Source organism: Triplophysa dalaica, chromosome 16 (assembly GCF_015846415.1).
Source record: "Triplophysa dalaica isolate WHDGS20190420 chromosome 16, ASM1584641v1, whole genome shotgun sequence".
In the NCBI taxonomy this organism is placed as follows: Eukaryota; Metazoa; Chordata; class Actinopteri; order Cypriniformes; family Nemacheilidae; genus Triplophysa; species Triplophysa dalaica.
Genome location: NC_079557.1, coordinates 19,367,904 through 19,392,237, shown reverse-complemented (window position 1 = coordinate 19,392,237; position 24,334 = coordinate 19,367,904). Strand labels below are relative to the sequence as shown.

Here is a 24,334-nt window from a genome sequence, read left to right as displayed (position 1 = left end):
AAACTCCTAATTTATTTATATCTATTCACGGCTCCATCAATGTTTCATGCCAAATCTCTGTATTTGCTTGTTTAAAATGTACTGCAAGATTCAGTTTCTTTCCAAAAAAGTCCCGAACCTGTTTTTAGCCTAAATGCGATATGTCCTCTCGACCAATCAGAATTCGCTCGTTAGTGGTATTTGTTTGTGTTATTTCTAAATTATTTGTTGTATGTGGTGGAAAATATTGAAACATGAAATTGAAAATATTTATTTTATTTTACGATTTAGTTTGTTACTATTTATTTTATTTGGCTGTTATTTATTTCATGCATTTGCATTTATTTGATTTATATTAATTTATAGTATGATTCCCTGATGTCATATGTTTCATGTTCTCTTGTTTGTTTGTTTTTAAAAAGAAATAAAAAGGATGGATTTGTAGCGTTAAAAAAAAAAAAAAAAAGTTGAATTTATAATCGACAATATTTTTGTTTCATTTAACAATCATTCTTTAACATGTTCAGACTGAGCCAACAGACCATTTTAACAGGATAAATTGAATATTAAAAAAATGTATGGGTCTAGGTAAAAAAAAAAGTCATTTTCATGAAAACTATTAAAATGGATTTATAGCGTTTTGGAAAAGAGCTCTTCATATATACTCTCCAAATGTGGAATAGGTGGGGAAATATATGCCATTATCTCTGTCAACATGTTCAACAGCGCGCCACAAAAAAGGTCTATCACATTTACACCCTCACTAATTGCTCAACTAAGAGATTCCAGTAAAATGTAATAAATTGTGCCCTCCGCACATCACAGTCTGTAACAAGCAGGCAATTATAAATGTGATGTTCTCTTCACACCAGGATGAGGCTTTAATCAAGAATCATTTCATTAAGGAACTAACACACTTAAATCAATGGCATGATGGGAAAGAAAAGTATAACTGTACTATGAAGACATTTCTTTTAAAGAAATTCATTGTAAAATTAAATGATTTTAAGATTTAAAAATCAATTATGACAATAAGACATGATTAATGATCAAAGATTGATTTGAAAAAAAATCAAAAATCATCTTGTTCAGCAGACCACCACCAACAACAGGAAATGGGATTAATGGGATATCTCCTAAAACAAAAATGTAAAACAACGTACCTCATATTTTTGCTACGTGATTTTAATATCACACATCACAAGTGTCTTAAAGAGACACATAAAAAACAATTTAACACTGTAACACACAATCATGAAGTGTGACATCTTTATGACAGTTAGGCTTACTCTACATTGTTATGGGATCCTCTGGGCAATCGAGAGAAATCATTGGGATTGATTTGTTACACCTGCTGCTCTTCTGCAAGACGGTCAAGCTTTGATTTAGTCTTGAAATGGACCCAATTATAAAGAATGCTGAAATGCTAATGCAATAATGCTTTTAATAATACAAACAATGCTAATAATGTTGCTTATAATAATAATAATATTGCACGAAAAGATGCTAATAATGCTAATCCTAATAATAATAATTCCAAAGACTACAAAAACTGCATGGATGCATGCAAAAATGTATGAAATGCAGGAGTGCAATTCATCACAATCATTAATTGATTCCATTTGAAAAGCCTTAAAACGTCCCATATCCCACACTTACTTCTCCATCCTAAAGAGAAACACAATCAGCTTGTGGTCATGTTATGAATTCAGTTTGACATTAAAATTGTCAATTAGCGAGCGGCCGGCTCAGGAAGCTATTCCTCAGAAAACTATTACACCTTTCACCACTAAAACTATCCCCTGGTAACGATGGGCTCTGACTTATAAATCTGCACCTGTAACCTGAAGACATGTAGCCCCCGTGTCTGAAAAATTACCTTGATTGTGCACAGCGCCATGGAAATTTATCTTAGCAATGATTTTATTGCATGGTTACCTTAGGCAATTAAATCAATAAATCATAAGTGTCAAGGAGCTGGCTCAGTGCCAGTTAGAAATGAACTGCTCACGTTAAGTAAATACAAGTCTTTTTGACACATCATTTGCATCATTATTTCATGGGAGGAAGGAACCCATGGCTAGAATGCATACGAGATAAACCTATACGTTGTTTTATTAGGTGCGTTATAATATGGCTACGGGATACTTGTGTTTTGCCGCACACAGAGAACGTCGTAAATTAACAAGACATGCCTGAGCACGCAGATTCTCTCAGTGAAGAAGAAATAAGAAGGCATTATATTCATGCAGAACGTTATGAGGCCCAGTAAGCACAATCTCATTTAAATGAAAACATGTCATGTAGATAATCACTGGAATTTACTTTATGAGGGAAATACATGCAATAAATTCAAGGTTCCTCCTCCGATATTTCGCAAGCGACAACAAAGCCGTTGCATCGGAGCCTATTTTTCAGTTCAATGGGTCTGCAAAGGAAAACAAATTTACATTTACACATGTGATTTAAGGTTAATGTGGTCACTTTTCAGATCCAATAGTGTCTCATGCACAATTCATTCTGGAAGAAATCTATTTATTTATTTGGTATAAAAGGAGGATCTGTGGACAGAAATGCAATATTATAACTATGTCTTCAGAGGTGTATAAAGACCTTATGTTTTCATTACATTAGAATGAACTATTTCTATCTGTTGTGTCTCCTTTTATGGAATTCGCCATGTTGTTTCTACTGTAGCCCTAAAGGGACAGATTGCTCTACAAAGCGTTTCATAAATGTGATATCTCCTTAGGCAAAGAAGCAAAAAGGTAACGATATGTATGTCCCCCACCGTAGCGGAGGGGTGGAGTGAGCCATTGGTGGCGATTCTCAACATCACCACTAGATGCTGCTAAATTTCATTTTAAAATGACATTATTTTTATTTTACGCTGATCTGCTTCTTGAACAAATAGAAACCCCAAATCAACGACGTCTTGGTCAGAAATTCTTTGAAACCTTTTTTTAATTTGGCTCATACCATTTTTATTCATCATTTTTATACAGACATTAAACATTTAAAAACAACATAACTACATCTCAATTTTGTTCAATACGTATGACAGTTTTATTATAAAATAAACATACAATAGCCAAAAAAGAAGAATAAAAAAATTTGCTGGACTTGTGCAACACATTTGAAATACAAAGCTAACCAGGCAGGAAGGTTTTTTCGAAACATAACGCATTTGAAAATGAACCCATACAACTATACAATGTATAAATTCAAAGCATTGCAGGTTACCTGCTCTGTACAAAAATAACAACCGAACCGAACCGAAAAACCTACAGATCTACAGCATGCCAGAACATTGAAATCTTCTGTCATTGCAATTAATGTGTACAACCTTGTCCGTCCTTCACAGCCAGTACCTTCATAAGATAAAGGCTTTTTACTCGAAGTAGAAATCCGTCTCATTCTCAAGCCAACATCCTTTTAGGCAATAGGTAGCATTGAGGCATTTCTATAAAGCGCAAGTTTCACAGAACTGCTTTCTGTTTAAATATGTCTACAACATATAACAATACTGACGTCTCTGAAATCGATTATTAATTCAATGCAACTTTGATTATGACATTGTTGCTTGTAGAAAGAGTCATGCAGCATTAAAACTCGTACGAAATTTTTGTCTTCGCCATTATTTTTATCCACATAAAACGGTTTGCATATTTTATCGAAACCTTGGAACTTTTCTTAAATAACAATATGATGGCTGCTGAAACCACAGGAAATGGAAATGACATCATTTCCTATAAGGCTCAATCGAGATTAACGTGTCTTTGGGACGTCGCTCCAATTTCAGTTTTAGATTTTTCGCCAGTATAGTCACCCCTACAAGCTGAGGCATATGCATCTTTTTCAACGCACCATGCTGCAACTCATTGCCTTCATTTGGTTACTTCGATGGCTTCCAACAATCCACTTTAAGTAAGAAGTATTGCCTTGTTGAGTGAATCCATCGTAGTGTTACTATACTGTCCACTCGGATTCAAAAACCAGACGTTAAATGTCAAACTGAAATAGCAGGAAAGCTGATAGCCTTGGAAGTGATGAGATGTTGCATATTTTCATTGATTCAAAGCTGTGGATGGTTCGGGGTCAAATGCAATGCCTTGACATGATTACAATCTCAAAAAGACAAATCATAGAGCACAACTCGATACTGCACAGAGAAACACAAACTGGACGAGACTGTGAATAAATGCTCTTTGATTCTTTACAGTCTACATTGGTAACAAGGCATTGAAATAAGGTATTTAATATTGAAATCTCTGATGACGTTAGAAACTGACTTGGTAACGCGCAATTGAATAAATACGGCAACAGTACGGCCTAAGTTCACTCAACTTACAGTTCATTCTGTTTTTGGTGATGTTTTAATCATATAAACAGAGAAGTGCCCATGTTTAATACGAATCAAGCCTATTTATTTGATGTATTGTGTTCCGAGGAGCCTTCTTCCAATGTACAGCGCTGTACATGCCGACTCTTCATCAGCGTGGGAATTGGGCGATCTTTAATTGACTAACATGATGTGGTAACAAATAGCTATTTACATGTTTAATTCGCAGAGCAAATAAAAAAGCCTCCAGCTGAGCCCGCTTTAATTGGAGATTGTTCTTCCTGATAGGCTTTTTCCACCGTACTAAAGCCTATTGAGAAACACAAAGAATCAAAGGGACCTTATGCTACATCGGAAAGCGAGTCGGGTTAATTGCTAACCGCATTGCCATTATTTCAAAATAAACACCTTCGAGCTTTGAGGAAAGAGGTCTGAATGGAATTGAAGCAAATGTCTTTGGGAATGGCATGGTTATGGTTATAGCCCTGGTTAAATGATCATCCGTTTCAAACGGTTGGCTTAAATGGGTACATTACAATGCAACACACATTACACGCTGAAAAGGCCAATATGAGGAACAACCACTATATTTTTTATACCTTTACTCAAGTTTCAAACATTCTTAAAACTTTATGAGTCCTGTTTTGCTAATACACTCTTTTAATTATGATGTAACAGCCCCAACCCATACATGGTAAATAAAGGTAATTTCAACATTTTTAACACTTCAACTACCAGATAAACAATTGTATCTTATTTTTATTGTAGACGGGGACATGCGTCTGCCCCCAAGTTAACTTCTGGTGTGTGTTTGTTGATTGGTCTGGCTATTGGCTAATAATACAATATTATTATTAATATTTCATTTATATTACTATGTTATTGTATTAAATAAGCAATTGGTTGAATTTTATTGTGTATATTAATTTTATGGGCCGTGTAAGCAAGTAAAGGTTCTTCTACATACCTTTTACTCGCTAGCTAATGCTATTTACTTTTCTTTGGCTTACTTTGGCAGTAATGTTTTTGTTCCTCTTTAAGCCCAATGAATGCTACACTCTGAAAATAAAGGTGCATATTGATGTCAAGAACCATAAACGGTTCCACACAGAACATTATAAAATGGTTAAATCTGATGTTTGATTCTGATTGGTTGTGTGGCTGTTGTAAAATTGCCAGAAACATAAAGCTGACCGTGTTACACAAGTATCACTGCGCCAATATGTTGCTGTATCTGTGTTATTGGCAAGCGCTTTGTCATTTCCGAGGAACTACATTGTTTGGCCATTGCAAGATGTTTAGATTTGATTTGCTGTCATTTAAATAATGCCCATTAGCTGTTATAAAATCCCTGTAAACCACGGCCTCTTGGGGCTTATTGCTTTGTTTAACACCCGCATAACCTTTCTGTTTCACAAAACATTCTTTGTAGTGAGAACTGTTCTATGGACAATGTTATAAATGTTTTTAAGATCCTTTGAATGGATCTTTGTTCTTGTATATCCTTATTTTTGAGAGTGTATGAACTGGAAAATGAATCGCACTCTTTGTACATCTGATCATACATCTGCATAACATTTGTATAATTTGTAAATATTATTATTTTTAGTAATGACCTGCGGTTGCCTTTCTAAACTAAACCCTGAATAACAATGGTGTAAATATGTATTATGGTCTGGTTTGGTCTGTATTAAATGCACACCCGACATCCTTTTCCAGAATATTTGATGCCGTACATAAATAGACATAAATATTTGTGACCATTGTAGTGAACGTATCAGCAACGTTTCCACCTTCAAATGAAAATCGTTTATAAATCTACGGTACATATTGTCTGCTGGTGTCACCTATGGCACCGAGCCTTATTACATTGCTTTATTTATTAGTTCTTTCAGCATATGAGCTTTATACCCAAGTTAGGAGCAGCATACAGTATAAAGTCAGAGAAATGTTTTAGAAAGTATATTAATGTTTTGTTTTTTATAGCAAGACAAACCGAGGGCATTAGAGGTGCATCTAATAGGCAGAGCAGGTTGTTTACTTGACTGAGTGTGAGTCAGTGCTGCCAGAGGGGCACAGATTTCACCGCCAGACTGGCACGACTCAAACATTCACGACAGCAGATGCTGCAGAAGGCAAACAAATTCTAGAAACTGACTCCACACTAGTAAGACAACAGCTGGTAACATTATAATGGGAAAGAAAATGTGATTTTCTTGCATAAAGTTACTTTTTGTCTTGCATCAAAGGAAGTCCATAAAGGGAATAATGGCTTCCAACAAAAACTTGCTTTGATTTATTTGTTTCGCGGTTCATTTGGAGGATATGATACTTGCTGGATGATTGGAGTATTTATCATAAAGTATTGCTATTCATCCTTGCCGTGCTACAGTGTGTATTGCACAACGAGCGATTTATTGAACGGCAAACACTTCTCGCTACGGTATGTGAAATTTTTGTAAGGAGCTAATGAGGAAAGCATGTTCAGCGGTAAAGCGTACTACTGTAAGACGAGTTTTAGGTCGTTTTCTATCATCATCAGAGCAGAAAATGAATTTCTGAAATGCACTTTTTACAAAGTTGAACAATAAAGCCAAAACAGATAACACCATTTTACAAAGAAAATAAATAAATAATCATGTTATGAAAACAGAAACATTGGCTATACCAATATGGTATGGAAAATCATTCAGATTCATTCTTAAATATAGACTCTAATAAATTTCCATTGGATACGCAGGCACTTTTGAGTAATCTTAGTGAAATGTCCATTTCACACACATACATCATCCTCTCTGTCACTCTCACAGTCTGACATTCACGTGATAGATCGACAGACGCTTGAAGCTATATGCAATACAATGAACCCAAAATCTGCTCCACGCACACACATTCTCAAACACCTACACTCACGCGGAGAAACATTTCTCCGATTTAACATTAAATTCATCACCAAAGAGTTTATGCATGAGAAATGAACATTTGATCTTAAAAAAGTTCAAAGACCAAAAACGCTCGTTTCATTCGGGAGCGTCTCTGGAGCTAGAAAAGCGCGATGTTAAAATCCAAGCGCTAATAAACTCTCCATGGATAAGGACCTAATGGTAATTGTGATCAAGTCGATGAAAAGCAAAAACGTGCACAAAACACATCGATTCGTCGCAGTGCTCGTGAAACGTGCCCATGTCTCTCAGTTCTACCTCGAGCTCTCCGCATTAACATGCAAGATTGAACAAACACCGAACAGTTAAAGTAGCTGTCATATACAACACAGTCATTATGGTACATATTGGAAAAAAGGGTCTCCGATGCCGCTTGCAGAAGTATCAATCTGTCATATGTGCATATGTAGAAAAGAATTGCACAGGAAAATCGCTCATCAGTCTCCGAACGGCCACACTGAGAGAACGCAGCTTTGGAGTGAAAGCAACAAGCCTATCGTACGCATGGCAGCTGTCATAGTGCGGTACAACAGACCGACGGCATCATCCGAGAGAACCGATTTGACTAGTGTAGCCGGTTCTTACAGTCATTACAAAAGCCTGACGGATTAAAAAAAAAAACATGAGAAGATGTCGAATAAATCTGGAATGAGATATGTTAACAGCTCATTTTTAAGGAAATATAGCCTAACTTCTGTGGGTCTGAACTACAGCCCAAAACGTACAGCATACAGGTACGCAAACGCTCTTTTGCTTCTATGACAATTTTTATCTGTGTTGGGTCAAATTTTTATTGAAGAAGTTGGTTAGTTAGGTGACACTTTCATTTTCAAAGTGTTAGTAGCTACGCTCTGCGTTTGCGTACTTGTTTTAGTATATTTCTGGCTTTACCAGCCAAACAAAGCAAACCCACAAAACGGAGGCTACAATTTGAGTTTTCTGTCACTTGGTTAGCTTGCTCACTGCAACACTTGTGAAACCTCTCCATGTAGTCGATTGAACGTTTGTAGCGCTACAACTCGGCAATTCCAGGTACGTCCCTCCTAGTTCTCCTATCTGCGGGGTTCTGCGACGTTCCCGATGCACTCCTCGCAAGGATGGGACACCCTCCCGGGAGTAACTCACAGTTCTGAGACTCGCTAGTGGTTAACTGTGGACCACCCTCGGGATCCGGAGGGTTGTCGATGGCGAAGACGGTGGAGGTAGTGATGAGCGGTGGGAAAGAGAGTGAGAAAGAGAATGACAGCGAGAGAGAAAGGGCACAGTGGAAGTGCCGGCACTATAACAAATGGGCCTCCAGCCGGAGCCAGTGCAATCCTTGGCGTAGGTAGCGCACCAGTTCTGTCATGCTGCTGTGCTGCGTCAATGGTTCCATTACTGAGTCCAGCTCCTGAAAGAACTCTATCAAACCCACACCAGGTCCAAGAGAGGAAGACAGAAACACAGAGAGAGAGAGAGATTGTAAATATTTTGGATTGAGACTTGGATGATTTTTCGTTTTTAGCTACGACTGCTGACAACAGCATATACTGTAACAGTGCTTCCCAAACTCTGGCTGCATTAAAAATGTTAATATAATCAATCAAACATATGAATGAATTATACTGCAATACATTTGTGTACTGAGCTTATGTTACACTCTTATATAATTTGCATTTGTTAATACAATATATTTATTAACATCTGAACTTCTGCAGAACATGATTATCCGATTTCGTGGTATCCCAGAAAAAAAAAACGTAGTATACTATTGTATGCACTGAGGAAAACTGGTATACTGTAAAATATGAATTATAGTAATTCTTCACTCTGTAGTAGGCATGGGCCGGTATGAGATTTCGATGGTATGATAACCTTACTTTTCAACTGGACACAATACATTTTATTTTTAAGCAACATATAGAACATTAAATAAATGCCTTTCAATTGCAATATTCATAAAACATTTTTATTTTTGTACTATTCATTAAATGTTAACACCCAACATCGAATTACACAATTTAATGATTTATTTCATGTTGTGTAAACACAGCTCATACCTTAGAAATGATATCACAGAAAATGTTAGTGTTTTGAAACCTTTGAAACCTCGGTATACCTTGAAACCGGCCCGTGTCTACTCTGTAGTAACTATATTAAACTGTAGTGTACTTTAATACTTGAGTGAGGCTCAAAAAGACTATAGTATTTAGACATTTTATTACTTTTTTTATTACTTTTTACTAAATACTACAATTTTATTTGAGGGATTTCACACAAATAACATGAAATCTTTGCAAAGCACATATACGAAATAGACAGCAATACATACATTATACAGTATTTACATTCTACACAAATTCATTTATTTTCACATTTTGACTTGATCAAAATTCTAATTCATCATTTTCTCCCCATCTGAGCCAATTTGTCCCTGCAGATTTGTATAAAAATGATTTCCTCTTCGCCTTTTCTAAATGAACCAAATTAAAAACCTCACTGAAAAGGAATCAGTTGCCTGAAAGTTTAGCCTGAAGAGATGCGACGACATCATCGAGGATAATGAACAAAAGGATGAGAATAACAGACCACGGAGTCATGTTCATGCCCGAGGATGCGACTTTCATAATGAGCTAATCCCACTATCATTTTGACCAAAGCTTGTAACCAACAGCCTTTAACCGTGTTCATTTCTTGAAAAGAGACTGAAGAGAGAGTTTATTAGTGCTGGGGAGACCTCACACAACACAAAGGCCCTCTGAGCGTTTTAATTGGTCTTCTCCAGAGAAAAGAGAGAAAATGACAAGCCACATCACATCTCAGATGCAATTAGCATAGTGGCTTTCCCATTTCTCTGGTGGTCCGTATCAAATGTTGAGTCACTGATAACACTGCCAGTGTAAAGAGGAGTTTCTTATATAACAGTCCTACACGACAGCTAAGACAAATGAGATTTAACAGCAAGCGAGGGATCTGGACCAATATGGGAAAGCAATCCTTCACTTCACTGCTTGATAAAAACGATTGTGAGATATAAGTCCAAAAATAGACAAATAACTAATTTAGCTTCTAAAGTCCATACAGCTAAAAACTTTGGAACGTTTTAAACAAAAATCTCTCCCAAGTAAAACTTACTCAAGTTAAAAAGAATAAGGACATGTATTCCAACACAAACGAAGCAAAAGCGTTAAAATATTGAATAAAATTGAAAATATGAATATATAAATTGTCCACCAAACCTTTACACAACAATCTCTTTAATATTAAATTGCAAAATGAACAATTGTAAAACCATCTCACCTTGACTTTCCTGGGCCAGCTTGTCAGCGGTTTCCCAGTGTTCATAGCTGCGCAAGATGTTGTTGGTGATGTTAACGTGACTGGCTGCCATGTGGTGGATGCGTTGGGGAATAGCCACATTTCCAGAGGAGGAGGACGAACCTATGGCACCACTACTGACGGACCTGACGGGAGATGGGCTCAGGGACATGGGAGACGGTGTACCTGTGCTCCTGAAGAGAGACAGAAGAGATATTCACATCAGACCTCATGAATAATGCACAGCAGTAGGTTCTGTAGACAAAGCCAAACCTTGACTATAAGACGCAAATGGAAATATTACAATGGCAGATTTGGCGTACAGCTCGCCTACGGGAGTTCAGTGTGAGTTTGGGCATACATCATAGAATACTGGGATTTCAGTGGGGTTTAACAGGGATGTCGAGGAAGAACATAAGTGTCATGTGACCGAAACTTGAGAACATTTTGTGCACACTTTTGTCGCCATCCAAGCCAACTTCAAGGCATCAATGAGAGTTTATCAAATCCATTTTTATATATTCCTGCTTGATTTAAAAGTCCCTTTTTTAACATCTTCAAACCAGATCTAACGCATTCTTATCTGATGCTATGTGAGAGCTTTCGCTAGGGGGATATGTGCCCTAGAGCGAAAGATGCTTTTGAAAAGACATTTTGTCAGGACATTAGGAACACAGTTTAAGCTTTTAAGAAAATAAAAGAAACCTGGCAAAAATAAAAACATAAATAACATAAATAATTTTATGTTGCTTGCTATATTAGCAGAATACACAGCTTTTAAGTGGTTGTAAGAGGTCAAATGTGTTTTTTTTGGTCCATTGACTGTGTAGATTTGTCATGTACCAGCAGTCCCCCCAAAAAATCAAAACTGTGTCATTGTTTACTCACACTCACAACATTCAAAATATGTATGACTTTATTTTGCAGAACACAAAAGAAGAGATTATGAAGAACGCTTGGACCCCATTGGCTTCCGTTGAATGGACACAAAATACATTTTTGCAAAATATCTTCTTTTGTGTTAGGCAGAAGAAATAGTCACATACAGGTTTTGAATGACAGGAGATGAATAAATCCAACCAAAAATAATAATATGAATATGTAATATAAAAAGCTAAAGTAAACGAATATTAATGGACGGAATTATCCCTTTAACAGACTCCGGTTAACCAGCTAGTAGGTTAACCCCAGTAGCCCCGCCCATGGAAATCTCATATAAACATCAAAAACATTCTGAATCATTGTTTAACGTTGCTACCCAAATACTCCAGCTCAGTGGCCATCTCCACTGGCAAATGAAAACACATTTAACCCTCAGACGGCTAAATTACGCGCCCTGTCAACAGCAAGGCCCAATAGGAGCAGGTTTCAAGGCTTCGCTAAAGTAAATAAACTCCCTCAGAGGGAGGAGAAAGTTAAGAGATTCATGATGGTAAAGGATAAGGGCCAGGATGGATGTGTTGTTCGCCATATAACAGGTACGTGTGGATTAGAAAGGGTTCTTTATTGCTAATGTAGCGGCTACAGGGGACCGGGCCGTTGAGGCTAATTGCCTTTGACAGGCGGGTTGGCAGCCCAACAGCGGCGCTGGGTAGTGTCCAGGTAGAGGCCAGATCAGACATACATAGCGACACAAACACAGCGCCTCTCTCTCCAGCTTTGGAGAACCATCGGAATTTGGTTGCCACGGAGCTGACATGGACGAGATGCTGCCTTCCCAGAGTTTATATCTCCATGTCCTTTCACTGATGTCAAGTAACCATGACTGAGGTTTCACATCTCACACAACAGTTCTTTGGCACTTGCCGGCTGGAATGGGATTAAGGAGGGCTGCTCTCGAGATGGAATCTTTTTATAAGCGAGCATAGATAGAAAAGGATGAAGAGAGAAAACATGCATACTTTCCGTTGGCTCCCCACGGCGACGGTGCTTGGGAACTTTTTGCAGAATTCTAAAGGAACAAAAATGTACAGAGAGACTGTTATTTAGAAGAGAAAAACATGTATTTGCCAACAGCAAACACGGTATTTAAGCGGTATTAATCATATTCAGCTTACAATTGAACAAAGAACGAAAAATTAATAGTAATAATTTGGACATTTGCGAAATAGATTTATTGAGTTTAATAATGGCATGCAAAATGAATTGGAACATGATAGTTAGACATGTCAAATTAAACAGGCGAAATGAGCTTTGCAGAGACCTCTGGTTACATTTTACTACATTTGCGCTCAATGTCAAGAAATGATAACTTACCTTGAAGTACTCCATCAGCGAGCGCGAATACTTCATTGCGTGATCCTTCTTCAGTTTGAACATTCGCAAATACAGAAGTGACAAACAACGATTGCTGAAAAAACAATAAACATTGATGTAAAATCACTACAACGTTTAAACAAACTTTACCTCTTAAACAACGAAAACGCATTATGAATAGATTACATTACAACTAATGTTACAATACAACTATTATACAAACTACTTTTAAATAAACATCATTTTTAAGATTGCATTAAAGACATGATATACAGAGAACACATTATTTATTTATAAAGATACATTACTCAACTATGCAAATATGGTCTAGTTTTAATTATCTAAAGACAAATAAGTTTTTTTTTTTTTTAAATTCAGCATGTCATTGCTAGCACAAAATGAAATATAAAAAAAATATGATTTTTGTTCAGCAAATGTAATAAAAGACAGACTTATCCTAAGATGCCCTTGTGTTTAACTGGATGCTGGACAAATTAAACTAGCAAATCTTTCAAAGTTGTGTTTCATCGCACCCAAAAATAGCAACTGTGTCATCATCTGGACACAAAACCCCTGAGAAATTTCTCAAAATATTTCCTCTGTGTTCCACAGAAAAAAAGAGTCATACAGGTTTTGAATGACATGAGGCTAAACAAATCACAACCAAAAATAATAAAATAAACAAATAATAATGGGTTTGACTATCCCTTTTACGGACTCCTATTCGCCTCCCCAAAATTTCTCAGGTTCTTTCAAGCCTTTTCACATTTTGTTTGTTTTGTTCTGGTGCACAATTGATTACTATAGGAAAAAATGCACTATGGTAGTCAATGGTGCCCCAGATCTGTTTAGTTTCCAACATTCTTTAAAATAACAAATAAATGAATACAGGTTTGGAACAACTTGAAGGTGAGAAGATCATGATTTTTTGGGGGGACGAACTATTCTAGTCATTTGGGGTTAAAATATCTATATTGAAGTCCATGGATATGTGCATACGTGGTTGACAGAAGCAACAACAATAACACTAACAACATGATAACAAGCAGTATGGGCAGCGGGGGAAATACAGCCAGCATCATGGGGTGATTGACCTTTCAACGGTATGCCTGCGAGACACCAGATGCTTTGGACATATGCAAAACCCTGTGAAACGAAAACTACCTTTCTAACACTTCTGACATATCCAGACGAAATCACATAAATATATAAGTGTCGGTCCAAGCTCGATGAGGTCAAACCCTTTTACGACATGTCTTATCTGTTTATTTGTTGATGTGTCTTTACCATGCAACACCTTTCTTCATCAGAGGTCAGAATATAAAGGTTATATTGCTCTAACATCTCAAGCCAGAGGCTAAACATATTTTCACAACCCTATTTAAATGCATTTATATCCGCAAAACAGTATTATGTCGTCCACCCGGGTTCATAAATCATAAATGGCGTCGTCTTTAAAAATCCCTTACGGCTGCTTTCATTAACAAGCCAGAGAGACTGGCAAATGAATTCCAATCCAAGCTGATGACTGTCATCCCGCTATAAGCGCAAAACTAACCTTGACATTCAAAATAAACAAGCCGCGCCGGCGTGACAGGCAGTCAAAGCGCGGGAGGCTTTTATCTGGCCGAGAATATGTTTCCACCGTCACCATGCGGAAATCTTTCATTATCCTCTAATAGCTTAATGAAATACAGGAATAATGATCCAGTCTAAGCTGATTAAGCACTTTAGCAGTGTTTTAAAGCCTCCTTGCAGATACGGATGATTGTCGAAGAGCGATGGCTGAGAGGAGATTTAACCGGCTGCCGGGGCAAAGCGCTGGATTTAGCTTTCTATGGTTCGCGGGGATGGTTTATAATACCACCCTCGACGCCCTCACGGAAAGCACTAACGCGTATGCAATTTCTCCAAAATAACTATATCCGCTGGGTTATTAAAGCAATTCATGCATTTCAGACTATGTAATGAAACGTGAGTGTAATATTGCAGTGGAAGCCCACATGGCGAAATGTTTTTAAGTAATCTTTTCCTCGACACAATGACAATGACAGTATTGGTTGTATACATAACGTCTGGGGCACATCTGGGTCCGTAGTATCTGCATATGCAACAATAGTTTCTCATTTTGCAGTTTATACATCAACTGCATGATTCGGAGCGGACGTTTATGCTTTATTTTACTGTTATTTCCGTTTGAGACTTTTACTATTTCGCTGTCAGACATGCACACGTAAAACAAAACTGGGAGAGAACCGGAAAAGGCGTTTACATGCCACTCCTGCTGAGTAGGGTTTTGTTTACGACCTTTCCCCGATAAAAGAAAAACGTTAACATGACCTTCCTTGTTATCAGCTTACTAAGCATAATATCATTAAAAGCATATATCGCTTCTGTCGTTCTGAAACCTCATTTCTCCATTTTTGCCGTAAATATTATTATTATTCTCTAGTTTTTCCAAATGTCTAACCAATGAAAAGTATTAAAAAGTGCTTGTCAAGCATTGAATCATTTAAAAAGTAGTGTTTTTTTCCATTTCCTGAAAAACAGCCAATTTGGACAGAAGAGGTTTCGGAAGGACAGCGACGATATAGGCCTACTGTATGATTTCCTATAAATATCAATATATCAAAACGAGAGTGCTGAAAAATGTGTTCAAGTGAACTTACCACATTGCAGCAAGCTTCTTCTCAGCTACTGTGGCGGAATGACTGGTGAAGTTCTTTAATCTCATCGCATACCTTAAATGTTATAATAATACATGGGTTAGCCTTTTAAGATGATTCAATGTAAAGTTACTGTACTTAAAGTTTAGTGTAATGAAGACATATTTTGTATCAGAATGTTTATATTTAGACTCATCTTTGCAAGTATTCAAGTTAACCGCCTATTCATGTCTACATCTGTGAGATATGTGCATTAGGGTTTTGCCTTGTAAAGTGAGCTTATTTGCTCTTGACTAATTAACTGTAGCTTAAACGTAGTAACAATGATCATAATGAAATTAAACAACTTCATGTTTAAAAAACATGTTTAACTGCCACTTTCTGCAGGGCAGATTTTGGTTATAGTAAAGTTGCCGAATGGCCAGTGACTCCACTAAGCACATTGGCCCAGATTAAGCTCAAACCCACGGTATGCAAATGATGTGTGAGTACCCATAATTCTCTCTGACACTATATATTTCGATCAAGCCTTCAATAAAGGTTTAATCTCTTCAAGGTTCATCTATTTTCACTGCTTCTGACGTCAATAAAACGAAATCTACTACTCATTTAAAACCGCTCGTGGTCGGCGATAATGACCTTCATCTTTTGCATTTTAATTATGAAGAGTCCTATGATCTTCTATACTTCCATTAGGGAGGCAGAGGGATACTGACCTGATGAGCTCGACTGTTTCTGAGTACATAGTGTAGGGTGACTTGGCCTCTAATGGGTCTCGTTCCATGGCGTTGCCGCATTCGATGAACGAGAGCGCGCCGTCGGCGTAATTCACAGCTTTGCCGAATTTATCCATCTGTGAAGCAACGGAGGTAAGAATGCGGCGTTAGCTGCGTAGCGAATTACGCTCATAAAACAGGCAGAGTTAATTTTCAAAGCTTCAAAGCTTTTGTAAACAGCTCATAAAGTCATATAGAAAAACAGATATAATCTGAGCGGGAAATAAAGCCATCAGTCTGAAGTAATTCGGCTTTTATTAAGCTATGCGAGGCAAACAATGAGAAGCGCGAGTAGATTTACAGCAACAGAAATGACGTACGATTCCAACCTCATAACGCATATGAATGGGGACGAAGAAGTACGGCGACCTGTTTTCCTGTTAATTTTCTCTACGTCGTGTTTTTCATCCTGACTTATCGGTACGGTCTCAGAAAGGCCAATTTGAACTCTATGATCTCATTTCTCAAATGCAAACTAATCAATGCTACTAAACAACATTACGCCTACTTCCCAAATCCCAACTTCGCAGACAAGCACAAACAATAAGAGCATATCTCATCTCCATAGGAGTGTAAAATAGATTTACTGACCACTTGCCTCTCCCGGCACCTCAGGAGCCGAGTCCATTTGTTTTCAAGTGAGCCTTTCAATACGAGGCGAGTGGACACCCGGGATTCATTACACGCCTGCCACTGCGCTCTTGTAACACTGGCAATCAATCCCTTTACTTTGTATTCATGACTGGGCCTATACATCGTCACGCCGATTTATGACAGAAAGGATGTAACTTGCGATAATGGACAATGTCTCCGGAGATAATTGCCTGGATCCAATTATTAGGGGGCCGGGAGTCTGTTTTGTAAATTTCGAACAAAGCTCCCGCTTTATGGATGCTAAGGGCAGACACGAGGGCTCTTTCTCGGCTAGATTGGAAAGTCTTCAATTATAAAAGGTCTGCGGAGAGAGCTTTTTCTCAGCTTGCTAATGGCTCTTGGTAGCGCGGAGGGCATGTATGTCCGTGTAGTTAAGAGCAGTATGGCAGGAATGTTTCATCTCTTCTAGCTGAGTGCTTACTTCCCACAGGAGAGAAAAATTACACGGGAGAGCTCTGTAATATCTTTGTTGTTTCACCTAAATCGCAACAAGATTGAATAAAAAGTGCACAGAGGTTCTGCTTTGGTCTTCGACGTCTCCCGAGCAAAAAAGTGAGAACTCAAAGTGGCTTTTCTGCAGTTTCAGAAGAGAAGGCACACGCAGAACTCAGATTTGACACCCTTACTAGTCACCATTACAGTCATTTCGTTCTTAGCTAAAATATTCCATTGTGAATTTCCATGAAATTTGTCATTTTTGCTTTTAAAAGTTCATGAAAAGAATGACCTTCCCCCCAAACAGAAGACTCCTGAGCTATGAAAGATCAAGTCATGAGAAACTGCAAAGAGTATTTCTCTTGGTTGCATGTTTTTCACAGTCACATGTTTCAGCACATTAAAGAATATAGATGCATAGCAGGCCTGGCAAATGATTAATCGCAATTAATCGCACCCAGAATAAAAGTTAGTTTTTTACATAATATACAGTATGCCTGTGTGCCATGCATTTTAATTTTGTACTTATAAACACGTACACATACATGAATATATTCAAGAAAAATACAAGAAATTAATAAACACTTATATACAATTTAAATGATTGATAAATATAAATAAATACATGCCAATATTTCCTTAATATGTACACATATATGTGTACGTGTTAATAAATACGACATTAATATACACAGCATACATACATATATTGCAAACACAAACTTTTTTCTCAATGCGATTAAACGTGATACTTTATGGGGAAAAACACACACAAGTATACTGTATATAGGCCTATCTTGAATCTTACCAAAGCATCTGCCTTGTGCTTTAGCTTCTTGGCTTCTTGCATGTAGTAATCTGCATTGTGAACTCTGAAAGGACATGATGTCATTATGGTTTACATAATCCACATTAAATTTGTATGTACACCTATAACTTGAAAGCTGCTGTACAGTTGAAATGTCTTTGTGTCACTACAATATGGTAACATACGTGGTATTAAATGTGATTTTAGGCCGTCTTGGCTCCATGTGTTCCATGGACAGAGCTGAAGTGTTCAACCAGAGGTCTGTTTCTGACTGACCGTTGCCGTGAAAACTGTTGGACTGCTTGATGTGACCGTCTTCCTCCTGGAACAGAATGAACACAATATATAGTTGGCTTTTAACTGGAATAATTCCAAAATGATCCATTCATTCTCAATCTTATCTGCATTTACGGGGTGTTTTAATTTCTAGGGCCATTTAATTGGATTGAGTTTGGGCGATCGGCACATGGGAGCCATTATTTTGTCTTGGAGGCTATTTTGAAATCTTTCCAAGAAGGTAATTAGTTTAGCAAAAACACAGAAAATATGCTGCAAGCCTCAAGCGAGGAAAATAAAGAATCCACCGCAAGAACAAACTATTTCAACACTCCTGTGCAATGCTTTTTTAAATAAGGTCTTGACTTTTAATAGGTCAGACAGAATTTAAACCTGCATAAAATATAATTTGTCTCTCGGTTAGTTCAGTCTCCGTGTTGTCATGGTGTAAACAAAAGGCTTACATTGCTGGTCTTGGAATGGGAGAAAGATTTGTTTTCTCCTTTTCGCTGTTTGTGTGATGAGGATGATGAGCACGTGGAGGCAGTTGTAGTGCGGGTGGAGGGCAGGGTGCTGGGAAGGGTGGATGTGCTTCCCTCCTGACTGATGGAGCTGCATTCACTGCTCCTTCTCTGGCGGTTCACCGGCTCATCCGACAGCGGCGACAGCAGCGGAGGCAACAGCTTCTCGTCCCGCTTGCGAGTCTGCTTCTTTAACGTACTTCAAATAAAAGAGAGAACAGGTTATCTGAAACACTTCAAGCCATTCTAATGAAGGGCAAACAATCTTCTGCGGATCAAAGAACGACAGACTGTACAGCCAATATTCTGAAAACGAAATAAACAATTGTTGAATTATTTATAACATACAATTTATCCTATGCTATGGCCAAGACCATTGGTGGAATCCTTCAGCAAAAAGTTAATAAAAGATCTTAAATCCTAAATTCGATAAAATACTGATGTTACTCCACAACAAAAGTCCTGCATGGATTTTAATATAGTGACCAATAAGTTTAGTCAATCTCGGCAATACATCTCTATGTTTGCAAGCACGCTTAGGTTTAATTTTAACTTCAGGACTTGTTTTCCGTAGTTTTAGAGAAAAACATGCAGCAAGTGCGAGACAGAATTCTGCCTTGCGCTGATATTTGGCTCAGATCGTGTCGTATGTGCGTAAACAACCATAAAAGTTTTTATACAAAGTATTATTGTTATTCTCTGTAACTCTAAACAGAATAAAATATGTGTTTTTTCTTATATCAAACCACAGGAAGTAACAAACTCAATGTGGCTTCTTATTTTTTGTGACAGATGCAGTTTGACAGAGAGACAGACACTAGCTCATCTTGTTCACTGTACGACACTGCTGTTTATCACAACAAATACACCAAGAAAAACAATTCCTAAATAATTCCAAGGTCATATTGGAGATTTATCTACTATGATGCAATAACAAATTTTTTGCCAATAATATATTGCTGATAAATGTTGTCAGTTCAGCTGCTAGTGAAGATGCATAATTTCTCAAAGATCAAGCTGATACATGTACAGTGGTAGAAGGCGTATATGGTGTTACTGTTGCACCTTCTCTGACGAAAATAAGTATACTTCAGATTAAGTTTATCTTGTAAACCTAAGCAAAGTTAAAGTATGCTTTTAAGATACACTGTTCAGAAATTGATTCTAAGTTGAATAAACTCAAAATTTTAAGGCAACCAGATAATTAAGTTGAACCAACAAAACAACAACAAATATATTTTTACCGTGTATTAACACTAGTATACAAGTGTACAATACTATATTCAATACTACCTGGGACACATTTTTTTACCTTTAGTTTAAGTGCCCATGAAAGTACAGTAGCCTATACTTTGAGTTTAGGCGTAATAAGTACACAACTAGTTTACTACAACTAATGTTTTTGTAAAAAGTATATTTTTGAAAAGTAGACTGAAAGTATGTAGAAGTATACCAATAGCAAACTCAAACTTCTCTTTTGTAAGGGTCAGCACTAAACTGAAGTCTAATTAATAAGTAAAATCCTGTTCACACCGAGGATAACTATAAAGAAAAAGGTTTTAAAAATTGTGTCAATATTAAACATGCATAACATTTTTCATTGTCGGTGTAGATACTATTATAATCATAGTTATAGATATAGATCACAGTATCTTTATAGTTATCGTTCTTGGTGTGAATGGATTGTATGAGTATTTTATAGTACACCAGGAAGAAAGAAAACAAACAAATAAAAGATCCCAATGGTATTTTTCCTCTAAATTGTTATTTTTGGACTCTTATGTGGACTTTGCTATTTCAATTTAGAATTTGTTTTAAAACTATATCAGTCTTATTGCAAATAAGCCTTAAAGCCCCTTTCCACACTTTAAAGAAGCTACTATTCTCTTATTTTGTTTGATGCTATGATGTGCTACTATCTTGGATAAGTTTAAAAAGAGTTGTGTACTGGGAAAATAGTTTTGTTCCTTTTATTAGACCGATTGTATGGATGAGGCATATTTACACAAGCACTAAAATTTCTAAACTCAAATGCTAAATACAAAAGCCAGCATGACCTGAACAACGGCATATTTTAAGATTGCTATTCTGCGCTGAATAGACGCTGTAAAACATCTCGTCCCATCCGTGAATAACAATAAATCAAAAGCCTTCTTTACTTTTCTAATTCAAATGAAAGGGTAAACACAGGGTGTAGGCTTTAAATTTGTCTAAAATGTGCTGAAATAAAACAAACTGAGCAGGTGATAACACTAAATAGCCCGCGGTGCTAACCACTTACAGTAATAGACGTTAGCCTAGCGGTGATGGTACTGTATTATCAAGATCTGCTCGTCGTTACTTGTGTCGCAGTGCAGTGTGTGCTCGGGCAAACGTGACCCCTGTCACGCGTGTGTCTTTGATGGGCTCTATCCTGCCCTTACACTTATTGAATATCTAAAATTAGCCGTAGCCGTTTTGCTGGTGTCAGTGTTAAATTACTTTAATGCAGGGGGACAAAGCAGGCTGGCGGCTTGTGCCGGAATCAAAGGGTGACCTGTCGCCCCTTCTGCGTATCCCAGCATTCTCTCAGAGGACATAACGCTGAGTAAGCTACTAAAGCTGGCAAATCTCTGCGTGAAGTGTTGTGGAGTGCGGCCATGAGGGGAAACATCAGGGGACACTGGTAGCACACGTTAAAGAGAAGCTAAACACTGCAGGGTTTTACAAGCTAGATTTCTGTGGCGTCAATGAAGATGGGCAATTCCATAAAAATGTCAAAAGATGAAAGATTAAATAGAGGTTTTCACCATATTGATAGTTCAGTTGTCAATGTTGGTTACATAAAATAGCATAGTTTTCCATAGTCAGGCAAGTGAACTGTCACATCCGTAACGGTCCATATTCCTCATTAATGGGTGCATGGAAATTAAAACAACTGTATTTTGTTCTGTGAAGAGCCATGCCTTCTCCATTTGTTGGGTATTATTGCTTTTGGTGTGTAGGGCACAAATCCTACAAAGTTGTCACATGCATAACACATACATTTTCTGTCTTTTAAAATAGAAAACTTGTGATAGACTGACATTTTTCTGATGTCTGGACTAAGAAAAGCAGATGGTTCATTAAAGTGGTAATAAATACATTTTCTGAGAAGTTATATTTCAAGTATTGACTGAAAATGTCACATACATAACACTGACTTGCTCACACTCTGCTGAAAACTGTTTCAACCGGATAAAGTGGTTAACTGGTGTCTCTAGGCTGCTTAAGTAGGCCTTTTATATGAGTTGAGCAATTGGCAGGTGTCAATCAGCTTGAAAGAACACTTAAACCTCCAGCAACCAGCAAAACATCTAATGCTAGTCCAACATGTTCCTCAAAAATGAAACCCACCATCTGTCGTTGTTTGTTCTGAAAATAGTAATTCTTTGCCTTCCCGAGACGAGAGCTCTGAGCAGGGTGTGATAATGACAGAGACATGTGTGAGTCTGTAAAGAATACTCACTCTTTTGTGCTGGAGATCTTGAAGTTGTGTATGGGAGATATACAGGGAGGAAGCAGGAGAGCTTCTTTGTCCATCCGGAGCTTTTTGCCTCCACTTATCACATCACAGTGCTCAGACTACAGGTGAAATCAGAAGAGAATCAAGTTATTTAAGACATTCTAGAATTTAACATGACCGTTGGCTAAAAAGCTGTAAATGCCAAGGTTCAACTCTCAACAATGAATCTCTATGTATAGTCCAGGACTGCATTCAGTGAATAAACACTCTTGAAAGAGGTCGAAACAGACTACAGTAATGTCACATTGCAACACTTGAGGGCATTTTTACTGCCTTACTAAAGGACACGTGCACACATAAACATATGATGACAGTAGAGCTAGCTGTGGTTAAAGATCTTAGCTGGTAACTGATGGTTGTGGATGAGCAATTACCAACGTGTCCTTGAGCAAGAAACCTAACGCGTGTATGGCATGTTAATTTGGATATCATTAGCTTAATAACTAATTATGAAATAGTTTTGACATTGCAGGAAGGTCTTTAAGGAGGTAATCAATTCAAAGTCTATAAAAATTGATTTACGTCACAAAATATCTATAATGGTAGTATAAAAGTGACAGGTAACATGGAAATTATGAACTGATTGTGAATTAATTGTGACATTGGACGAGTCACAGTATGACACTATATGCAACAAGCGTAGAATTCATGACACTTGCCTTGTGTTTCCTCTTTGATTTACCAGGGTTTTTCTCCGCAGGGATGGAGGCAGGTGACTGTTGCCGTCTGTGTTTCACACTGACCTCCCGACACTCGGCTTTGGTCGGGGGAGGTTCCGGTGGTTCCTGCCCCGGTATCCGAGACAGGAAGCTGAGTTCGATCTTAACCCAAAGGGACTTGACATCCTCAAAGTCTCTCAGCGGTGACAAAAGTTCATTCTGTATGATGGGGATGGGGGAAAAGAGGGGATCTTCCAGGAGATCCGAAGCCCCTGGGTCAGGAATGGAGGTGCTGCTTGTACTGGTAAGGCTACTAACACTCAAGATATTACTGTTGCAATCCTTGGATTTCAGGTTTAGGGTGTTGGGAACGGGGCAGGGAAGCTGGACCTTGGACAGCTCCTCAGGGTCTGAGTGACACTCAGATGAAGAAGACTCAGTTTCTATGAACTCCTTGGACTTGGGAATGATCTTGTTGGGTCCCCTGTGCTTCTTCTTATCTGGAACTGGTGTAATGTTGGTAGGTGCAGTGTTTGATGTTGTGGTCCGAGGTTCCTTCCGTGGAGCCGTCTTGACCCCAGGGCCCTTCCCTCTAGGTTTGGGAGGATCTAAAGGTGGAGGTTCTTTCTCCTTTGGGGTGGAACTTGAATTTCCCGGTCGGGGCCAATTGTGCTCCTCGCTGCTGGACGATCGTTCCACCTTTTTTGGCTGCTTCTTGCCAGTGCTTTTTCTGGGAGGGGCTAGCTCCACTGTGGCTGGTGATTTTACCTTGGTGCTTTTGCTATCCGGAGCCTTCTGACCGGTCTTGGGTTTTGCCTTCTCTCGGATCGGGCTGAGCAAAGCTCTCTCCTTGGGGTCTGCTGGTGCCAGTGCTGCGGTGGGCTTGCTCTTGTTGGAGCTCTGGTTCTCTGAGGCTTGGCCTTTGTCGGGCTGTGAGCTGTTAAGCCCATGTCTATCTGACTGGGTGTTTATTAGTGCTTTATTGTGGGGATTAACTTTGTTTAGCCACTTATCCAGTTGCCATTTGTTGGTTGAAGGAGGCTCAGGCTGGTATAAAAAATTGACAGCTTAGTTTTTAACATATTTACAGTATTGTTCCATTGAACACAGCTTCTGAATTTATTTACCGCAAATACTGTCTACAATTTTATTTCAAAAACACCTGTAGACCAAATGTTC

General features: G+C 38.0%; 1 protein-coding gene across 1 annotated transcript in view; it reads right to left on the bottom strand.

Moving 5' to 3' along the window:
• Positions 1 to 2,955: 2,955 nt before the first annotated feature.
• aff2 (AF4/FMR2 family, member 2) overlaps positions 2,956 to 24,334 on the bottom strand; it is a 170,351-nt gene continuing 148,972 nt past the window's right edge. Inside the window, exons 11-21 of the mRNA XM_056769720.1 lie at positions 23,156 to 24,202; positions 22,440 to 22,555; positions 18,896 to 19,151; positions 18,341 to 18,477; positions 18,156 to 18,219; positions 16,199 to 16,335; positions 15,486 to 15,557; positions 12,817 to 12,910; positions 12,462 to 12,511; positions 10,543 to 10,754; positions 2,956 to 8,664 (exon numbers count right to left, since the gene is read on the bottom strand). Of these exons, the coding sequence (XP_056625698.1) occupies positions 8,543 to 8,664; positions 10,543 to 10,754; positions 12,462 to 12,511; positions 12,817 to 12,910; positions 15,486 to 15,557; positions 16,199 to 16,335; positions 18,156 to 18,219; positions 18,341 to 18,477; positions 18,896 to 19,151; positions 22,440 to 22,555; positions 23,156 to 24,202 (2,307 nt within the window). The 3' untranslated portion in view covers positions 2,956 to 8,542. The remainder of the gene's footprint in view (positions 8,665 to 10,542; positions 10,755 to 12,461; positions 12,512 to 12,816; positions 12,911 to 15,485; positions 15,558 to 16,198; positions 16,336 to 18,155; positions 18,220 to 18,340; positions 18,478 to 18,895; positions 19,152 to 22,439; positions 22,556 to 23,155; positions 24,203 to 24,334) is intronic.